The sequence below is a fragment of the Microtus ochrogaster genome, chromosome 17, assembly GCF_000317375.1.
Source record: "Microtus ochrogaster isolate Prairie Vole_2 chromosome 17, MicOch1.0, whole genome shotgun sequence".
Taxonomy (NCBI): Eukaryota; Metazoa; Chordata; class Mammalia; order Rodentia; family Cricetidae; genus Microtus; species Microtus ochrogaster.
The window spans coordinates 10,505,130-10,524,309 of NC_022019.1; the positions used below are offsets into that span (position 1 = coordinate 10,505,130).

Here is a 19,180-nt window from a genome sequence, read left to right on the forward strand (position 1 = left end):
CAGCCACCTTGCTCGTTAGATTGACTGTCTGAGCATCAGGATGGCTGTGGTTAAGTAGTTCTTGTTAATAGTGACCTCGGTGTGCAAGGTATTGATGTCAGCAATTCAGATACACCTAGCAAAACCCATGAAGTGTTTCCTTCCAGTTAGTGAAGTTGAATTTTTATTTATTTATTTATTTATTTTGACATTTGCCATGGTTTAGTACTGTCTATTTCAGATGTCTACTGGGGCCCCAGGTGTATCCCTGGGGTTAAAAGGGAACAGCTGAAGTCCCATATGTATGACATACATTATCAGTGTCTCCAGTTAGGCACAGTGGTTAGGTTCGCTTATAGAAAGAACCCTCAGCTGTGGGGTTCTGCCACTATCCAACCCCATTCTCTGTTCCCTGCCCCCAACTTTCTAAATGTGAGAAGGTACAGCGGAGCAAGCCGTTGGGTTGTGATGTGTGTGAGAGTCCTTGCTTGGCACAGTCCTCTCTGCTGGAGGCACAACAGAGAACCAGGGATGCCTAGAACTGGTCCCTGTCCAGCTGTGTTTCTGTCTCCCCAGTTCTCTCCTGTCAGCAGCCAACTAGGGACTAACGTGAAGCAATGTCACATAAACCTAGTTGGAAATGCTGCGTGCCGTCTGCCTCTGTGTTTGCCCATTGTATGTAGAGTCCGCAGATCTGAGAAGGCCAGCGTGTTTACATCCGCACTAACATGTATCCGCTTTTGATTTGGACACTGTCCTTTGTCCTTAAACGATGCAGTATAACACTGACTCACAAAACACCCATGCTGTGTTGGGATGTATGTGTAATCTGGAGATAATTTAAAACATGTGGGATAATGTGTGTGGCTTATGCGCACCCTGCCCTCCTCCCTTTGAATGAGGTTAGAGCCCCCTCGTGTTTCAGTACCTTCCTGGTCCTGGAGAGCAGCTTTGTATTTTCCATGTAGCAGCATAGGAGCCCTTTAAAGGGACACGGCGGGACTAGGGATGTGAAGAAGCACGCCAGTCGTAGCGTGGGGGAGCCCTGAACTCTTTAGTCACCTTGTCTATAGCTGAGATGGAGTTCTCCACTTCAGGGAATGGCCTCACAGCGGCCTGGCTCCACTCTTTGTGTCTATTTGAAAAGCATGGGGAATTGGGTGACCACTTTGATTTTGGCTTTCAAAATGCAGATAAACCAGAATGACTGTGTGGTCCACATGCTCTGTGGGAACAGAGTACCTTTGAGCAAGACAGTGTCCATCATTGTGTGGTCACGGCAGGAAGGTGCCTTTCCTCCAGCCTGAGCCCCGAGTTTGTCTATCAGATTCAGCCTGCTCATCATTGCGGGCAGAGGATGGTCTCCATGGCGATTTGTATGCTGAGTCACAGTGTCACTTCTTGGGGGGGGGGGGGGGACGGACAGCAGGGAGAAAGAGTCCTTCCCCTGCTGGACACACAGAGTAATGCACAGCCAACTCAAACCCTTGGACTTGGTAGTTTTTATTTTGGGTGCATCACTGAAGCAAACATTAGATTTTTGGCTTTAAAACATAAAAGATCACTCATTGTAGCAGTATCATTCTGTGTTCAAAAAGTATAAGTAGTAGAAGTGACATCTATTAGTGTCGATACAACTTTCTCAGTTTGGATAAAGAAAAGGTTATTGAAATCGCCCAGTTAGTGCCAAGTGTGTAGGCTCACACCTATAATCAGCACTCTGGCAGAGGCTGAGGTCATTCATTTAGTGAAGCTCTAAAAGAGAAAGCAAGAGGAAAGCAAAATTTCTCAACTAGGGAGTAAATTAAAAATAAAACATCAAAAGATTAAGAGGCCGTTTGAGAAGGAATGGATGGGATATGGGAAGATTTGGGAGGGACAGAGGAAATTATATAAATAGTGTGTGTGTGTGTGTGTGTTTGTGTGTGTGTGTGTAGAAATACCCCTGAAATTTATATATATGAAATACCTCCCTAAACCATGTCAGATTAATTTTCTTAACCATTTCAAACACTGGAATTAGAAACATAACTTAATGTAACTGAGAGACAGTGCTTAAAAATATTTTGTGGTTGGGCATAATGATACACACTTTTAATAGCAGAACTAGAGAGGCAGAGGCAGGTGGATCTCAGAATTTGAGTCCACCCTGGTTAACATAGCAAACTCCAGGCCAACCAAGACAACTCCTGTAACTTATCACGAATAGTGATGCTAGTGTGTTGAAGAGTTTGAAGTTCGTTTTTGTATGACAAGGGTAATGGCATTCAGCAAGCAACATGAGCCCGTAGTGCTTATTGTCCTAGCATCGTTAGCTCCATGACCTGGAACACGGCTGTGGAGCTGGGACTTCATGGGTAGGGTACCGTCCTGGAGAAGTATGGCTGAAGGCTGAGAAGGAACGCTCTTGCTTAGGGTAGCCTTCTCAGTAAGGGAACCGTGTCTATCAGCTCATAGCCAAAGGTAATATTAGAAGGTGCTAGACATGGTGCTAAGACTACTTTGAGTCATACAACGCGGAAGAAATTCCTGTTCTGCATTTCTGGTTTTGCCGACTAGAAAGTCTCAGTGAAGTATTACTGATAAACCTCAATGCCTACCAATGATTCTAACTACAGGCAGGGGAGTGCCCATTTTCTGAAATGCCAGAGACTAAAAGTACTTCAGATTTCAATTGTTTTTCAGGTTTTGGAAGTTTAGGTAGATCAGGTAAACATGGTTGATTTGCAATCTGAAATGCTCTGAAATCTCATACTCTCTGCTTTTGCAAATTTCATGGCCATTTGCTCAACTCCATGTTTATGCTTCTGATGGCTTCATTTCCACAACACGCAAGCGGCCTGCCAGTTAATCTGTGAGTTGCATGTTTTTTTCCACAGAGACCTTAATCAAAGGATGTATGCTCTGTTTTTTCCAGTCTGGCATGGTTGCTCTTTATGTCTGGTCACTTGAAAATTCCTGTCCCCTCCCCTCCTCACTTCTCCACTCTAGCAGGTAGCACTGGCTTCCTTCTAGATGTCCTCGTGTGTGCAGGACGCTCTTCCCTCAGAAGGAAATCATGCATTGGCTATCCCTCTTTTCCCATGCTGCTCTGCCCAGCACCATCGGTGAACAGGGATAATTGCTCCACAGAGCGCTGTCAGCTCTTTGGTTTGAATTCTACGGTGGATACAGATTTTTCCTTCTTTGAATCACTTCAGTCTTATTTCAAAAAATATCTGAGAACACAACCCCAAGGGTATCTCCCATCACTTCTGAATAGTTCCAAAGCCTGTCTTAGAGGTAAACAGAAATATATTTCAGTGGGTCATGTCTTATTTACTGCAGGGATGGGATACATGATCGCTTTCTACAGAGACAGATGGACATATCTGCTTCACTTGGATTTATATTTTCTCAAATAAAAATAAAAGCATGATATGCCTGACTCTCCATGTTTTACAGAAGTTCCATGAGAATAAGTAAGATGACCTCTAGATTCATCCTTGATCCTCTTGTCAGGTAGGATGGAGGTCAGGAATCCTATTGTTGCCACAGTAACACTGTAGTAGAAGTCATTCCTCTCTAACATTCTTTTGTTTCCCTGGCTTTCAGCAGAGGCTCCCTGCAGCCCTGTTCCTGGGGACCCGACTCCCTCTTCTGTCCTCAGTGGGTACCAGGCACGCACAAGGTACACAGAAATACATGTAGCTAAAACACCAATCTACATAAAATGAAAGAAGTCTTAAAAAACAAAACAAAACAAACAACAGCAAAGAACCAGAGACAGCAATGAGATATTACCTCCCATCCATTAGCATGGCTACTCTTAAAAAGCTGAAAAGAAGCCTGGCATGGTGGCATGTGCCTTTAGTCCCAGCACTCGGGAAGCAGAGGCAAGTGGATTCTATGAGTGTGAGGTCAGCCTGGTCTACACAGTGACTTTCAGGGCAGCCAATGCTGGATAGGGAGACCCTGACTCGAAAAAAAATTAAATAGATAGATAAAAAGAAAAAGTAAAAAAATGTTAACAAGGATGTGTAGAAATTGGTGTTTGTGCAATATGCAATGGTACGATGCTTGTGGAAAGTAGTTGTGGTAATTCCTGAAGATTAATTAAATAAATTAAAATAACAATTGATAATTATAAATTAACATGCGTATTAGCATATACACTTCTGGGTATAATAAAAACAAAGTCTAATAGAGTTGGTTACATATGCATGTCAATCATTCAAGGCGTTATTTGTACAGCCTCAGTGTCCATCAATAAATAAGTGGGTAAAAAGAGTGTGTGTGTGTGTGCGCGTGCACACGCACGCACGTGTGCCTGTATGTGTGATGGAAAGTTGTTAGTCTTGGAAAAAAGGAACTTCTGACACATGCTGCAGCATGGGAGACCTTAGGTGACATGGTCTCTGCAAAGATGATATCTGCAAAAAGCAAAATGAAAAACTCACCATGATTCTATTTCATTGAGATGCCTTTAATAGTCTGACTCACAGAGACAGAATGTAGCAGGCGGTGGAGGGTAGCAGGCCACAGAGAGGTCGTGTTTAATAGATACATAGTTGTACATCACTAAAGATCCTGAATTTTAGCTGGGCGGTGGTGGCGCACGCCTTTAACCCAGCACTCTGGAGACAGAGGCAGGCGGCTCTCTGTGAGTTCGAGACCAGCCTGGTCTACAAGAGCTAGTTCCAGGACAGGAACCAAAAGCTACGGAGAAACCCTGTCTCTAAAAATCCCAAAAAAAAAAAAAAAGATCCTGAATCTGCACAATAGTGTGAATAGCTGTATAACCTATAACCTACTGGAATGTACACTTGTTTAGGTGGCGATGTTTACATTGTGTATGCTTTAACACAATTTTTTTTAAATTTTGTTAGATTAAGTTTTGATGTGTATAGATACTTTCTCTGCATGTATGTACACGCACCGTGTGTGTGTCCGGTGCCCGTGGAAGTCAGAAAGAGGCTTCAGATCTCCTGGAATTGAAGTTACAAATGGCCTTGAGACACTATGTGTGTGCTGGAAATCAAACCTGGTTCTTCTGAAAGAGCAAGAAGTTCTTTGAACCACTAAGCCATCTCTTCAGTCCCTACTTATTGATTACTTAATCAATTTCCTTTTTGAGATAGCATCTCTCTGTGTTGTCCCACATGGCTGATCCAAAGCTTACTCTGTAGACCAGGCTAGCCTCAAACTCACAGAGAACCTTCTGCCTCTGCTTCACGAGTGCTGGGATTAAAGGCATGTATCATATTGTCCCAACCAGTTACAAATTTGAAAAGATGTCACATAAAATTGAAAAGCCTAGCAGATGCCAGTCACCTTTCTTTGTTTGTGAGGACAGGTGTGTCTGTAGGTTGCAGCTGGCTTTTTTAGATATTTGGGAAAGATTCATATCACAGAGTCTCCAGTAACTTCTCTCCCCCTCCCCCTCCTAATCCATTTAACAGCGTCCCATGGACACCTTTTCCAGGTCAGTGAACACAGCCCTGACTCACCGCCCCATAAAAGACGACTGGTCTCCACAGGTACCAGGATACATTTCATTTCCTTTTTCTTGCCTTTAGGGTTTGTTTCCGCCTCTGCTGCTATGACTCCCAGCCTAGCAGTAAACAGCTCTTGCGTGTTTCCTCACACAGATGCTCCGATTCCTGCAGAGGGCAAAGGAAAATCGCTGATCAGATTGTTCCCCACAAAGCTGAGAGCCGTTGGCACTCATGCTGGCTCTGTGTGTGAGGCCTGTGTGCTGACCTCTCCGCTGGGGCTGGCACTGCCAACTGCTCTTGGAAGCTGCTTCCTGTGGCTCTCAAACTTTGTGGAGCTCAATACCCGGGCACTGATCAGCGTCATCATCATTGTTATTATTTTATGTAGGGTGAAGAACCCATTGTTTTCTTTTCTCCAATGTAGCCCAAAATACCAGCATTAATTGTGAAAACACCTTTTCTCACAAAACAAAAATTGGCAGAATTATATGTATTTTTTTAGGTCGATTCCTTAGATTCCTTTTTCTAATTTTGTGTCTGTTAGAGTAATTTGCATCTGGGGAAACCCCTGACAATTCCCTTTCCAATGGTTCTGTCAGTCCTCAAATACTTTGTTTTCCTATGAATTTTTTTCAACTGTTTTGCCCCGTTCTTTTTAAAAGATCCAGTTGGAACCTGCTTATTTCATTTCAAATCTGTGTAATCTGAGGTATGTTTGAAGAAATAAATAGAACAAGTTTTTCTCTAATATCTTGAATACATGCCAATTATCAATTATAGAGACTTGGGTACATATTTCTGTACTTTGGAACCTCTTTATTTATTTACCCATGATGGGGAAACTCTGTCCACCAATCACATCTAGTTAAGGCATGGCTACCTGGAGCCCAGGAAGAAAAAGTGGGAGGACCCAGATGCGCACTCTCTCTGCGCGGCTCCTGCTGAACAGATAGGAAGTCAGACCTCCCACTCTTGTAATGTGAGTTTCCCCTTATAACTATTAAAACTATAATTGTTATACTTGAGCTGGCCTGGTTATTTATCGTGCTTACCTAATTCGCAACACCTTGCACCTGATTCGTGGGGCCACTAGTCTGTACCCCTCAAATGGCCCTGAATTTTAGCTGCCTCTCCCTGTATACACTCCCTTATCCACCTCCTACTTGATCTTCCTGTTCCAGTCCCCACACCCATCTATCCATAACTATTAAATTTCATTTTTCTAGAGAGATCTGTCTATCCCCCTGGTCCCTTATTCTATGTTTAACCTCCTTAGTTCAGTTGATTGTAGCTTGGTTAGCGCATGGTTCACAGCTAATATCCGCGTATAAGTGAATATATCATATGTGTCTTTCTGGGTCTGGGTTACCTCACTCAGGATGATTTTTTTTTCTACTTCCATCCATTTATTTTCAAGTTTGATGATACCATATTTTTAACAGCTGAGTAATATTCCAAGGTGTAATTGTACCACATCTTCCTTTCCACCTATAAGGGATAGAGCAGCACTGGACATGGTTGGCAGGTGTCTTTGTGGGAGGATGAAGAATGCCTGGGTCCCTCTGGGCTGCGTTTTCATATACATGCTTCCAACCCTGGTTGCCATATTTTTAAATGTGCGCACTCACACGCACAACTATAGAGTAAAATATGAATATCACTGATGTAGCCCATAGAAAAATTGTCTTAACCTTACTCATCTGATCCTACTTCTAACTAGCTGTGTGATTGTAAGTCTTTCCATTTGGGGTTGGGTTTTATAGGACCTGGAATTTCCACTAGTCTTCCATTTCTAAACACCTCTGAAATTAAGGGAAGAGAAAGATTCTTTGGAACTCACCACAAGATACGTGCTGATACCAATGAAGAGTGAGCCTGAAGGCCTATCTGCTATTGAGTCCCAGCTCTCTCATCGACTTATGAAGATAGTTCGTATATACGGAAGATGCTGTATGCTAGACACAGACTTGGGTGCCTCACGTTTCCCAACCCTTACTCCTCACAAAACCCCACGCGTATGGGATACTGTAATTACATCCATTTTACAAGCAGGAAACTGAGGCGTCAAGCAATGAAATTACCTCTGTTGAGAATAGGGAAGAGGAGAACCAGGGTGTGGGCACAGTCAATCTTAGTTCCTGCTGGTGTGATGACCGATTTTATGTCTTGTAGACCACGAACTTTCTCTGAGATGCTGTGTCAGGGTCTGTAAACTGAGCACCGTGTTAGCGCCTTTGCTGGTGTCAGTGGGCCCTCACTATAAGAAGGACACTGGGTTTTTAGAGTGCACTCTCTAAACTGGCAGAGCTTGCAGACATGCTTGCTGTAAGTGCAGATCCTCAGGCCCCATTAACCTACTGAGTCAGAGGTGAGACCTAGAAATCTGTCTTCTCTAAAGCCTCCCAGGGGTTTCTGATGCTTGCGACAATCAGCAAACCACTAGTGTCATAGATAGGAGGGTGTCTGTTAACCAGCAGTCAGATAGGTATGGAGACAGGGTGTTTTCTGGGTCATGATGGGACATATGCATGGGTGCTATATTGCTTCTTCATATGTTCTATTTATTCTTAGAACCCACAGACTGGTTAGTCAAATTCTAGTCCAAGAAATATCCCTTTAGTAATGAGGAGCCTAAGACTTGAAAACACACACTGGGCCCCACTTTCTTCACTTTTGAAGCAAGGTTTGGCCAAGTGACTTGCCAGATCCCCTTACTTTGTGGCTTTCTTTTTGATCTGACTCTTCTTGTGTCTGCCCCCCACACCACACACACACACACACACACACACACACATCTGTTTTCTCACTGAGGGGCAGTCAGCTGGCTGGGTCTCTGGTGTCTGTAATATCACAGAAGCTGAGTTTCGGTTGGTTCTATGATCTTCTCAGGCACTATTCTGGGACTGCCGAGCACCGCTTGTCGTTGGATGGGCTGTGGGGCCGCAGGCTCTGCTGAGCTGTGTGCCCAAGTCAGAAGCTGCTGTTGGAACCTTCTCCCTCTCAGGTGCATGTGAAATGAACAGATTTTGGTAGCCTGATTGAGGGCCAGTCTTTCCCTCCATGAAATGAGGTTTGTCTTAGAGGCATTGTACATATGAAGAAAAATAGCCAGTGACCTTATCGACTGACATTCAAAAGAGCGTTGTAGCAGACTTTCTGTTGGGCCACCAACCAGCTCCCAAATCACTACACGGAGACTTGTTATTTGTTATGAATGCTCAGCCTTATCTTTGCTCTAATCTTAACCTGTTTCTCTTTATCTACATTTCGTCTCAGAACTCTTTACCCTCCTTTCTGAGTATCTTACTTTCCTGCTGTCTCCATGGCTGGCTGGCCGCTGCCTGCCTTCTGAGCCCAGGTGTGTTCCTCTCCTTCTTCCTTGTCCTCAACTTCTTTCTGTCCTCTCTGGAGCCTAGGTTCCTCCTCCTATTTATTCTCTTCTGCCTGCCAGTAGTGCTTAGCCCCTCTTCTGCCCAGCTATTGGCGGTTCAGCCCATTATTGAACCAATCAGGTGCCTCAGGCAGACAAGGTGAAACAAATATAGCCATCTTTACACCATTAACAAAGGCAGCAGAAACACATGAAACACACCTTCACATAGTTAAATATCCTGCAGCATAAACAAGTGGAACACACCTTTGCCTAGATAAAATAATATTCTACAACAAAGCTTTTTCTCCATTCTTTAAGTCTGGCTTCTAGTTTCTCGTTCTCTTCCTCATGTATGATTTCTGTTCATAACTCAGATGCAGTAAACTCAACAGCATCGGAGACGTGACTGCTTGATTCTTAGCTATCTTTAATCTTCATTTAATGAGAGCATATCTCAGGAGCCATCATTTTATTTGCATTTGTTTTTGAGATAAGTCTTCACTATGCACAGCGGTGGGTGATCTGAAACTTGCTGCATGGACTAGGCTGGCCTTGAACTTGTGACAGTCACCCTGCCCCTGTCTTCCAAGTGCTGAGACTCCAGGCATGTGCTAATGAGCCTGGTTCCTCAGCTGCAAGCTTATGAGAACCTTGTTGATTGGATGTTGATGTTCTGGACTGGTTATTTTTCTTGCTTGTGGCTAAAACTGCCTTAGTTAGAATCAGATTCCCCCCACCCCAAGCCCCTTTTACTTCTCCTATTTTCATTACCAAGAAAGAAGTCAGTGGAAAGGCGCAGAGGTCAGTGAAACAGAGAGGAGAGGTATGGGGGTGGTATATGATTGAGAGTGTTGCTCTCCCTCTGGATCACACCCTGGCATTTGAGTCAATTACAACAATGCTTGGAAGGGATAGAAAGGAGACAGCCCAGACCTAAGTGCTGCTTCTCCAAGGGAATGCTTAACTGCCTCTAAAGTGCCCCACAGTCGTGTGCAGTTCACTGTCCAGCAACCCCAGAAGGACACCAAAGATTAATTCATCCCCTGATCTCTTTGGTCCTTCTTGATTGGCAGCTTTTATCTAGTGGTTTCTGCCATGGAGGAGGGTGGCAGTCTCCATTGTTGGGCAAGCAGATGCTAGTGTGCTCAAAATAGGAAGCTGAGCAGGGGTGGAAAGGGAAGAAAGGGAGGGGCAGGTGACTGCCCTGTAGTCGGTGCCCACCAGGTGTTAGTCATAGTCCAAGGGGCGCTGCACAGATTCCCCTTTCTGGGCTTCTCAAACCGTAGGAACATTGGGCTGTGACCTCTGTTCTTCAGATGAGGAAGCTGTGGGGAGTGGGGGGGGGGGAAGTCCCTGTGTTTGTAGACCATAGGCCTTTTGTTTAGTAATTTTGCATTGCTTTTTTTTTTTTCAGCTCTCCTCTCCCAAAAGATCAAATTTAATCTCATGTTAACTTAGGCAAGATGGCTTGTAAGTAAATTCTGGTGCCCGCAAGCCAGTCAGTAAAACTGTCGTTGGGTCGGTTTCTGTCTAGATCAAGGCAGTCAACCTATAAACTTACATAAACTCTTCAGATTAGAAACTTCTGGAATTTAGGCTGGAGAGGTGGCTCAGTGGTTAGGAGCACTGGCACCTGGGTTCAGTTCTCAGCACCCACATGGCAGCTCACAACTGTCTGTAGCTCCGGTTCTGGGGGATCCCACAGACATACATGCAGGCAAAACACTAATGCACATAAAATTAAAGAAAGAAACTTCTAGAATAATAACCAGTTGATTGGTCATGACATCCAGTATTCTCCTAAGTGGTTGGATACATGAAAAGCCTGGAAGCTCCTGCTCTTGAGGAAGGCAGGCAGTGTTGTTAAGAACTGCACAGGGTGTCCTGATCCTGGCCCAGGCATGGCCCAGGCAGATCAGAGCAGGAGGGGACATGACCATCTCAATGCAATAAACCAGTTTGACACCTAATTGTTTACTTGAAATGATAGACTTTTGGTACTTCTCGGTATTAATAACTACTGTCAAGTATCATTTTCTAATCTTTATCATAATGGTATGTTTAAGATTTAAACAAATTACCAGGCGGTGGTATTGCATACCTTCAATCCCAGCACTCAGGAGGCAGACAGATGTCTACAACCTGGTCTACAGAGTGAGTTCCAGGGCAACGAGAGCTACACAGAGAAACCCTGTCTCAAAAACAAACAAACAAAACCCATAAAACAATATATGGCCTTCTAGAATATTAATACATTAAAGCCAGAATGAAGGTCAAAGATAAATTGTGGATCTTTAGTCTTAGAACCAGTAGGCAAATCTAGACAGATAAATAATGAATTAAAAAAAATAGCGTGGTGGTGCAGGCCTGTAATTCCTGTACCTTGGGGATGAAGCAGGATTGTGAGTTACAGGTCAGCCTAGGTAACTTAATGAGACTTTGTCTAAAAGAAAGAAAAAGAAGGGAGGGAATGAGGGAGGAGGAAAAAAAAACCCACATCATGTACAAAAATGGAGATAAATAAATCTGATTATTTCAACATTCTGACTAGCAAAGCACTGAAATTGGGACCTTATCCTTTGCTTGCTGAATGCTCTTTGTGTTGATTTTATCTCTAGAAATGAAAGGTTCCAGTTGTCCCACAGGGGACTATAATTTGGGGACTCAAAGATCTCAATTCATTAGGAAGATCTATAACTGATGGCCAGCAGACTTTCCTTCCTCAGCGCTGATCCTCTTTGGAGCTCCTAAAAGTGTTCTTTCTTGCTCATTATGCAATTTTCAATTTTCTTTCATCCTCAACCTCCCCCTTCTCTTGTATAAGCCTAGTTTCAAAGAGAAGGCTAAGTCAGGATTTGGTGCAATGCAAACTGTTTTACATCTGTAGACATGCTGTCTTGTCTGTTCTGCTCTGCAAAATTACACTTTCCTGATGTAAACAGTAAGCTGCTTAGGGAAGAATTCCAGCAATTTGTCTCTCCCAACGTTGCACGAAGCAGTCAGGGGAAGCAGTTTCCACACAGCAACTCCCTGTGCTTGTTTAATTTCCTCAGACAAAACAAGAGATTGTGGTGGTGCCTGCCCGTTCAATGCAGCGTGTCTCTCTGGATTGTCACTTCATGAATCAGGAAGCTGGAGCTAAGGGCCTTGAGTCATCATCCAGTCTGGTTCTTGTTACCTAGAGGAGAGACCGAGGTCTAGATTAAGTAAGTCCTTGAAAGGCATGCCATTTGCAAATGGGGAAAAAAAAGAATCTTGAATTCTTCTTTGTTTAGCTTTAGGATTTCCTTGCCCCCTCAATTCCCCCCCCCCAACCATAGCACTCCCCCTCCCTCCCACTTCGTTTATTTTTGTTTTTTAAGGCAGGGTCTCTCTGTAGTCCTAGCTGTCCTGGAACCTGCTATGTAGCCCAGGCTGGCCTGCCTTTGCCTTGTGAGTTCTGCCTAGCTTTCTCCTTTTGCTTCTTGGGGTTTTATTGTTGTTGCTTTGAGAAGCAGTGTGGATGAAGGTGAGTTCCTGATTCCTCTGCCTCGCCTCCACCTTCCCTACAGGTTTGTACCACCATGTGTGGTACGTGGGGTTGGGGACTGAACTCAGGGCCTCATATGCAAGTGCTCTCTGCCACCGATGATTTTTTTAATTTTTATTTTATGTACATTGATTGGTATTTTTGTCTGCATGGAAGACTGTGTAAGGGTGTCGGATCCTTCGGAATTGGAATTACAGACATGTGAGCAGCCATGTGGGCAATGGGAATTGAACCCAGGTCCTCTGGAAGAACAGCCAGTGCTCTTAACCACTGAGCCATCTCTCCAGCCCCCTAATTTTTTTTTTTGTAACAGTTGTTCATGTTCTAGATGAAAACACTAGTTTCTCCCTTAAGTGCAGTGATTTTTATCCTGTGCTCAAAATAGCATCAGGCTAGCACAAGCCATGGGTTTGCATGAGGAAGCTTGGCTTTGTGAGTAAGATATTGGTTCTTCTCTGTGTCTAGACCATTTCAGGGCGCACCTTTACCATTGCTGGCCGTCCTGGTCAGAGGTGAATGGTGCAGTCTCACTAAGAGTCTTGCTGCAGGCAAACTCTAGCCCTTTGTCTCTGCTCTGCATTGGCTACAGGCATGGGGAGCTGTGTGAGGAGCTCCAGGGGAAACCTGACATGTCCTCAGGGGAGGGATGTGGAGGATGTGCTCTAAAGAGATGAGTTAGGTAGAATAGATGGCTGTGACTATGGCCCTGTTCATACCTTTACCCAGAGATATGACATTGAACACACAGACTTCTTCTTAGCCCTTTTCTGAAGAACATTGCCGAAGGGGCTGCCTCTTTGACAGCCTCTGTTGGAAAGAAATATACATGTTCTTCCCCCTGTATGATAGTGTGTTTGAAGAGGTGGGTTTTTTGTTTTGTTTTATTTTTTTGACATCCTGTTCCTTTGTGATGGGAAACCACAGATGCCACTATGGAGGGAAGCAGAAGCATGGTTGTACTGGGGGAAGAAGTGGCGAATAACTGAACTGATCTTTGTGTTTTATATTTAAAAAATTTCCTTTGGAAAATGTGTGCATATTCAGTGGAGTTTTATTCAGCCATAAAAAAAGAGAATGAAACGAAGAATCTCAGATCAAGTGGTCAGTCACGCTGAGAACGACACATGTTGTAGTCTAGACTTTTATGTGTATACGTACATGCATGTATATGTATGCATGATGTGAAAGTAGAAAGGGCTAGCCGGGCGGTGGTGGCACACAGCTTTAATCCCTGCACTTGGGAGGCAGAGGCAGCCAGATCTCTGTGAGTTCGAGGCCAGCCTGGTCTCCAAGAGCTAGTTCCAGGACAGGCTCCAAAGCTACAGAGAAACCTTGTCTCCAAAAACCAAAACCAAAAGGAAAGTAGAAAGGACAGTATTTGAAGGGCAAAGGGACTAGGGACAGAGAATGGGGTGGGGGTGGGGAGATCAGGGTAATGGAGTAGATAAAAAGGGCAAATCATGTGTTTAGAAAGTAAACTAAGGAGTGGAAAATGTGGGCCAGTTGGTAGAATGCTTGCCTCTCATGCACAAAGGCCATAGGTTCAATTCCTAGTATTGCATATTCTGAGTGTGGGGGCTACAAGCCCTGGGAGAAAGGAGGCTGGGAAACCAGAAGTTCAAGGTCATAGCTATATAGAGTTAGGAGGCTGGCATGGCATCTGTGATGCTCAAAAGAAACAAAATACGTAAGCCAAGAGTTGCTATTTGTCTCTTGAATTCTTCTTTGGGTTTAGTCTGTGTCGCATGAGAAAGGCAGTATGAAGCCAGGTCCACATGTGGGAGGGCTTTACCTTCCAATTGGTGGCAGGCCATTGCATAGGATTGATTATCTGTGGTTGCTAGCTCAAACCTCCTGGACAAGAATCCTGTGATGGAAAATTGTGGGACTTCAGAGAAGAAAGACTTCATGCAGGGTGGAGAGGGGTCGTCAGGAGCTGTTTGTGGAGTCGAATTGTGGCTGTGAGATTTGGATTGTTCTAAAGAGAGAGGCTGTGGTCAAGACAGGAGTTGAGCACTGACTTTCAAGGAGAATATAGGAGTCTTTTTGAAAAAAAATATTTAATGTGCACAGCTGTTTTGTCTGCATATATGTCTGTGTACCGTATGTGTGCAGTGCCTAAGGATGCCAGAGTAGGTCATTGGATCCCTTGGACTGGAGTTACAGGTGGTTGTGAGCCCTTTGGTGGGTGCTGGGAACTGAACCCAGGTCCTCTGGAAGAACAGTTAGTGCTCTTAAGGGCTGAGCCATCTCTCCAGCCTCTGACCATAGAAGGGTCTTGACTAGAGAAGAGGGTGAAATTGACAAGTGTAGAGGAAAAAGTGGATAGTTAAGGCTGTAGCATTTTGGAATTACTGGTCTTTGGGGTGTGTGTGTGTATGTGTGTGTGTGTGTGTATACTCACCTGTACATGTATATCTCTCTGTTTTTGTGCCTACATGTATGGTTAAGTTCATTTCTGCATGTGTGCATTTATGCATGCATACATGCATGTCTGTCTTCCCAGCAGTCCGAGGCAGATGCTTATACCTGGAGCTGGCAGCGCGGGGCCGCCTTTGAGAGCCTCTGCTTACTTTCCCATGACTAAGAACCAGGAAGAGTGAAGATGGTCATTACACAGCTTGTGACAAAGTGGCCTCACTGCTTCCTGTTTCCGTGGGGGAGGGGTGGTAGGAAGAAGCATTTTAGGGGATGGCAGTGAATGGAATCTGGGCAGTGTCGAGAACTGCAGGGCTGTGTCTTCTGTAGAAAAGACACCGTATCTTTCGTGGGTAAACCATTGGGGCAAACTAGAGCAGTCGGATGGAGTCGAACTGCCGTGTAGGGAGACTGCAGTGGCGGCGGTCTGGGGACACACGAACGGGCCAGGGCGGCTGGAACTCCCTCCTCTTGCATTATGTGTCATTTCTCCTAACCCACTTCCCCAGCCAGTCCTTATTCAGAAACCACAGGCTACTCTGAAAGCACAATAGAAAAGAACTGCCAGGGGAGACTTCTTCAGGCTTCTCGAGCAAGACTGCAGGGGGACACTGTTTGAAACTGTGCCCTCCCGTCATAAAGGAGAGGCCGTTTCTGAGAGGTGGTAAGGGGCTCTTATTCTCAGCTCTCCCTGACAAGTTTACTGTGACAAAAACCTGCAGCCCAGGGAGAGGAGAGGATATGTCTGCCACAGGCAGTGACAGAGACACCTTTTTTTCCTAACTGGGTAGGATGTCTTTCATGACCCCTGTAGGATATGATGATGGGTTGTGACCACCCTCATGTGATGGTCACGCCTGTAGAGGTGGATTCCTTGTAGTCTTAACGGCTGCATCTCCATGTGGGTTCTTTATCCTTGGGGGGATACAGATTACCCACTAATACAGACAAGAAAGAAATCTATTTAAGAAGAACTTCCTCTGAAGCATAGTTTACAGACTGTGACAGCCATGTGTCTCCAGTGTCCAATTCAGGGGTGGAGTTTTTGAAATATTTGTTTTTATTTATGTGTGTTGCCTATGTGAGTTTCCGTGTACCACGTGTGAGCGGGTCCCCTGTAGATGCTTGAAGAGGGTGTTCGGTCCTCTGGAGCTGGAATTACGGGAAGCTGTGCGATGCCTGATGTGGGAGCTGGGAACTGAATCCAGGTCCTTTACAGTAGCAGTGAGAGAGCTCTTTCCCCACTGAACCTTTTTCCAGGTCCCCAGTTTAATCATGTTAGTGAATAATGATGTGGCTGCTTGTTACCAAGCTCAGTTTGTCGGCACCTCCCTTGAAAGTGGATAGGTTGCTCAGTCAACGCCCTCGCATCCAGTCCAAGCAGCCAATCATTCGATCTGTCGTTTGACAGATTAGCATATTCTGGACATTTCAACAATAAATAGGGTCAAGTACGTTTCTGTTTATGTCTTCCTTTGCTCGGCGTAGGCGTACTTTGTGGTTATCCGGGTCGTGGCATGTGTCCATATATCATTTTTCATTGCTGGATGGTATTCTGCTGCACGGATTTATGGTCAGTGTTCTTATCTGTTTTAAGTAGGGCACAGGAGCCGCATCTCTGTGTTTGTCTCTCGGATGTCGCTCTCTCACGACACAGCTTGAGATGAAAAATTGGCAGCCAGTTACTATGTTGGATGGTGGAAAGAGGTCTCGATGCTTCTGGACACGGTGTGATTCACTTCAGATCAAAAATATTTGGAAAAGATATTGCATTTATTGAATATGTATAGATATTTTTCTCTTCATTTTTTTTCCTTTTTGGGTGTGTGTATGCATGTGTGTATAATGTATGTATACATGTGTATGCATGCAGGGTATATGTGTGTTTAGGGTGGAGATAAACATTAAGTGTCTTCTTCCACTGTTCTCCACCACCTCCACCGCTCCCCACCGTCTCCACTGCTCCCCACTGCCTCCACTGCTCCCCACCGTCTCCACTGTTCCCCACCGTCTCTATTGCTCTCCTCATTGTCGTACTTACTTATTTATTTTTTTGGAGACAGCCTGTCTCACTGAATCTGAGTTCACTAGTTACTTAGACTGACCTGTGAGCCCTAGAGGTCCTCCTACCTTTATATCCCCTATGCAAGATTACAGGTGCACCTGTGCCCACACCTGGCCTTTTAAATGGGAGCTGGGGTTGCAATATCAGGTCCTCATGTTTATGGGGCCGAGACTCTACCGACTGTAATTCTCAAGTGATGCAGTACAGTAGCTGCCAACGAGCATCTGCATTATTTCAGGTACTGCCAGCCATCTGGAGTAATAGAGTAGGAGAGGGCGTGCTTAGGCTGTATGTCACCACCACACCGTGTGTGATAACATATTGTATGCTTTCCTGTCCTCACAGGGCGGGGTTGTGAGGTTGGATATCAAGACACAACTGTGCTGTTGTTTGTGTACCCCCTGGGTTGTCTGTGCTTGTTGACTGTTGTGAATAACACAGCCACGTTGGTTTCTTGTGGTTGCCATCACAATGGTTGGCAAATTCAATGGCTTGAGACAACAGGAATGCATTATCTCAAGTTTTGGAGCCCAGAATTCTGAAATGAAGGTGTGGACTGGTCTGCATGCCCCTGGAGACTCTCAGGAGAGTTGGTCTCATTCACTGCCAGCCACCAGTGGTGGCTGGCTGTTCCAGTTGCTAGGTTACAGTGAATCTTGGCTTCCATTCATTCTCCTTCCCTTCCCTCGGCTTGTAGGAAACACCCTAAGATAACTTTGCCGGATAAGGTGGCACCCACAGGTTGTGGGGGATTGGCGTGCAGCAGCTATGGACATTGAGATAATGGTATTGTGTAGATCTGATGTAGTTTTTCTTCTTTTGGCTGCTCCTCCTTGGAGTGGATTTGCTGAGTCATGCAGTGACTTATTTCACTTTTAAGAACCTTGCTGTCTAGTTTCTGAAAGGTCTCTTGTTCTGAAGTCCTACCTGCCAGGGGTTTGAGCTCTGCAACCCCATATTCTTGGTAACCATCTTTTTAAAATGCAACCATTCTAGTAGGTGTGGAGAGGCATCTGATGGCGGTTTAGATTTGCACTCCCCCCATGACTAATAACGTGTTTCATGTGGTTCTTAGTCACTTGTGTGGAGTTCCGATAAGATACCTCTGCAGAGCTCCAGCCCGTTCTCCCCCATGTCAGTGGTGAGTTAGTCTGTTGTCTTCTCTGGGGCCCTAACATTACCTGTCCCAAGAATTATGGAGTGCTAGGGTTACTCTGTCCCCAGTGTTGAGGGCTGGGCCATGGTGCCACTCTTGCAATATGACCTATATTACTCTGTTATTTATGATAAATGGTCCTCATATGCAGCCTTTTCGATCAGTGAGCACCTTGTCAAGGAAGCCAAGAGGCCACTCTCCTGTGCCCTAACAATCGTGAGCTTAAATGAGTTTCAGGTTGGCTGTTGTCTCATGGACAAGGGGACCGGCCCACAGACGTTCTTATTGTATTCTCTAGCCTGGATTCTTTTGTAGTGCTATCCCAACTTTAACTAAGCAGTTATTTCTGGGATTATAAATTTCATATCTTTCGTCTTCCCACTAGACTGTGACATTTCCTGGGAATAGAGGCTACGTCTATGTGTTTTAGCTGACAGAGCATATGGTACGTGCTAGGCAACCAGTCAGCGTGTTGGAAGAGATGCAGCCCATGCCTTCTGCTTTGCAAAGAGTGGACCACACGAAATCATTGGGCAGAGGATGACTTGTAGAGCCCAGTGATGGCTAGTGCTGATTGTCAGCTGGACAGAACTAGATCGAGGGAAGCTCGGCTGATAAATTCCCTCCATTCGGCTGGTCTGTAAGCTCGTCTTTGGGGGCATTTTCTTAACTGCTGGTTGACGGAAGGTAGCCCAGCGCAATGTGGCCAGTACTATCTAGGCAGGTAGGATGATAAGAAAAGTAGCTGCGCAAGCCAGAGAAAGGAAGCCAGGAAGCAGTGTTCCTTCCTGGTTTCTGCTTCAGTTCCTGCTTCCAGGTTCCTGCCCTGAGCTCCTGCCTTGGCTTCTCTAGAGGATCAGTTGTAAACCTGGCCAGTATTTTATTATGGCAACAGGGAAATGAACTAGAACAAACCTATGGGTCACTAAGTTATGAATGTGCCGTTTCGTGGCATGGTTTCTAATCCCCTCTCTTCTCCTTCACAGCCATCTATAACTACAACGCGTCTCAAGATGTGGAACTCTCCTTGCAGATCGGGGACACCGTCCACATCCTGGAGATGTATGAGGGTGAGTGCAATGGCCTCCTGCTGGGCGGGGCCCAGAATAAGTTCATAGGAATTACTTATTAATAAAGCACTTAGAGTTAAGGCCCAAGTGTTCCTCTCCTCCTGATACAGTAA

The 19,180-nt window shown here is 45.0% G+C and overlaps 1 protein-coding gene across 1 annotated transcript in view; it reads left to right on the forward strand.

Moving 5' to 3' along the window:
• Dock5 (dedicator of cytokinesis 5) overlaps window positions 1–19,180 on the forward strand; it is a 178,797-nt gene that overhangs the window by 27,118 nt on the left and 132,499 nt on the right. Inside the window, exon 2 of the mRNA XM_026783227.1 lies at window positions 18,984–19,067. Within this exon, the coding sequence (XP_026639028.1) occupies window positions 18,984–19,067 (84 nt within the window). The remainder of the gene's footprint in view (window positions 1–18,983; window positions 19,068–19,180) is intronic.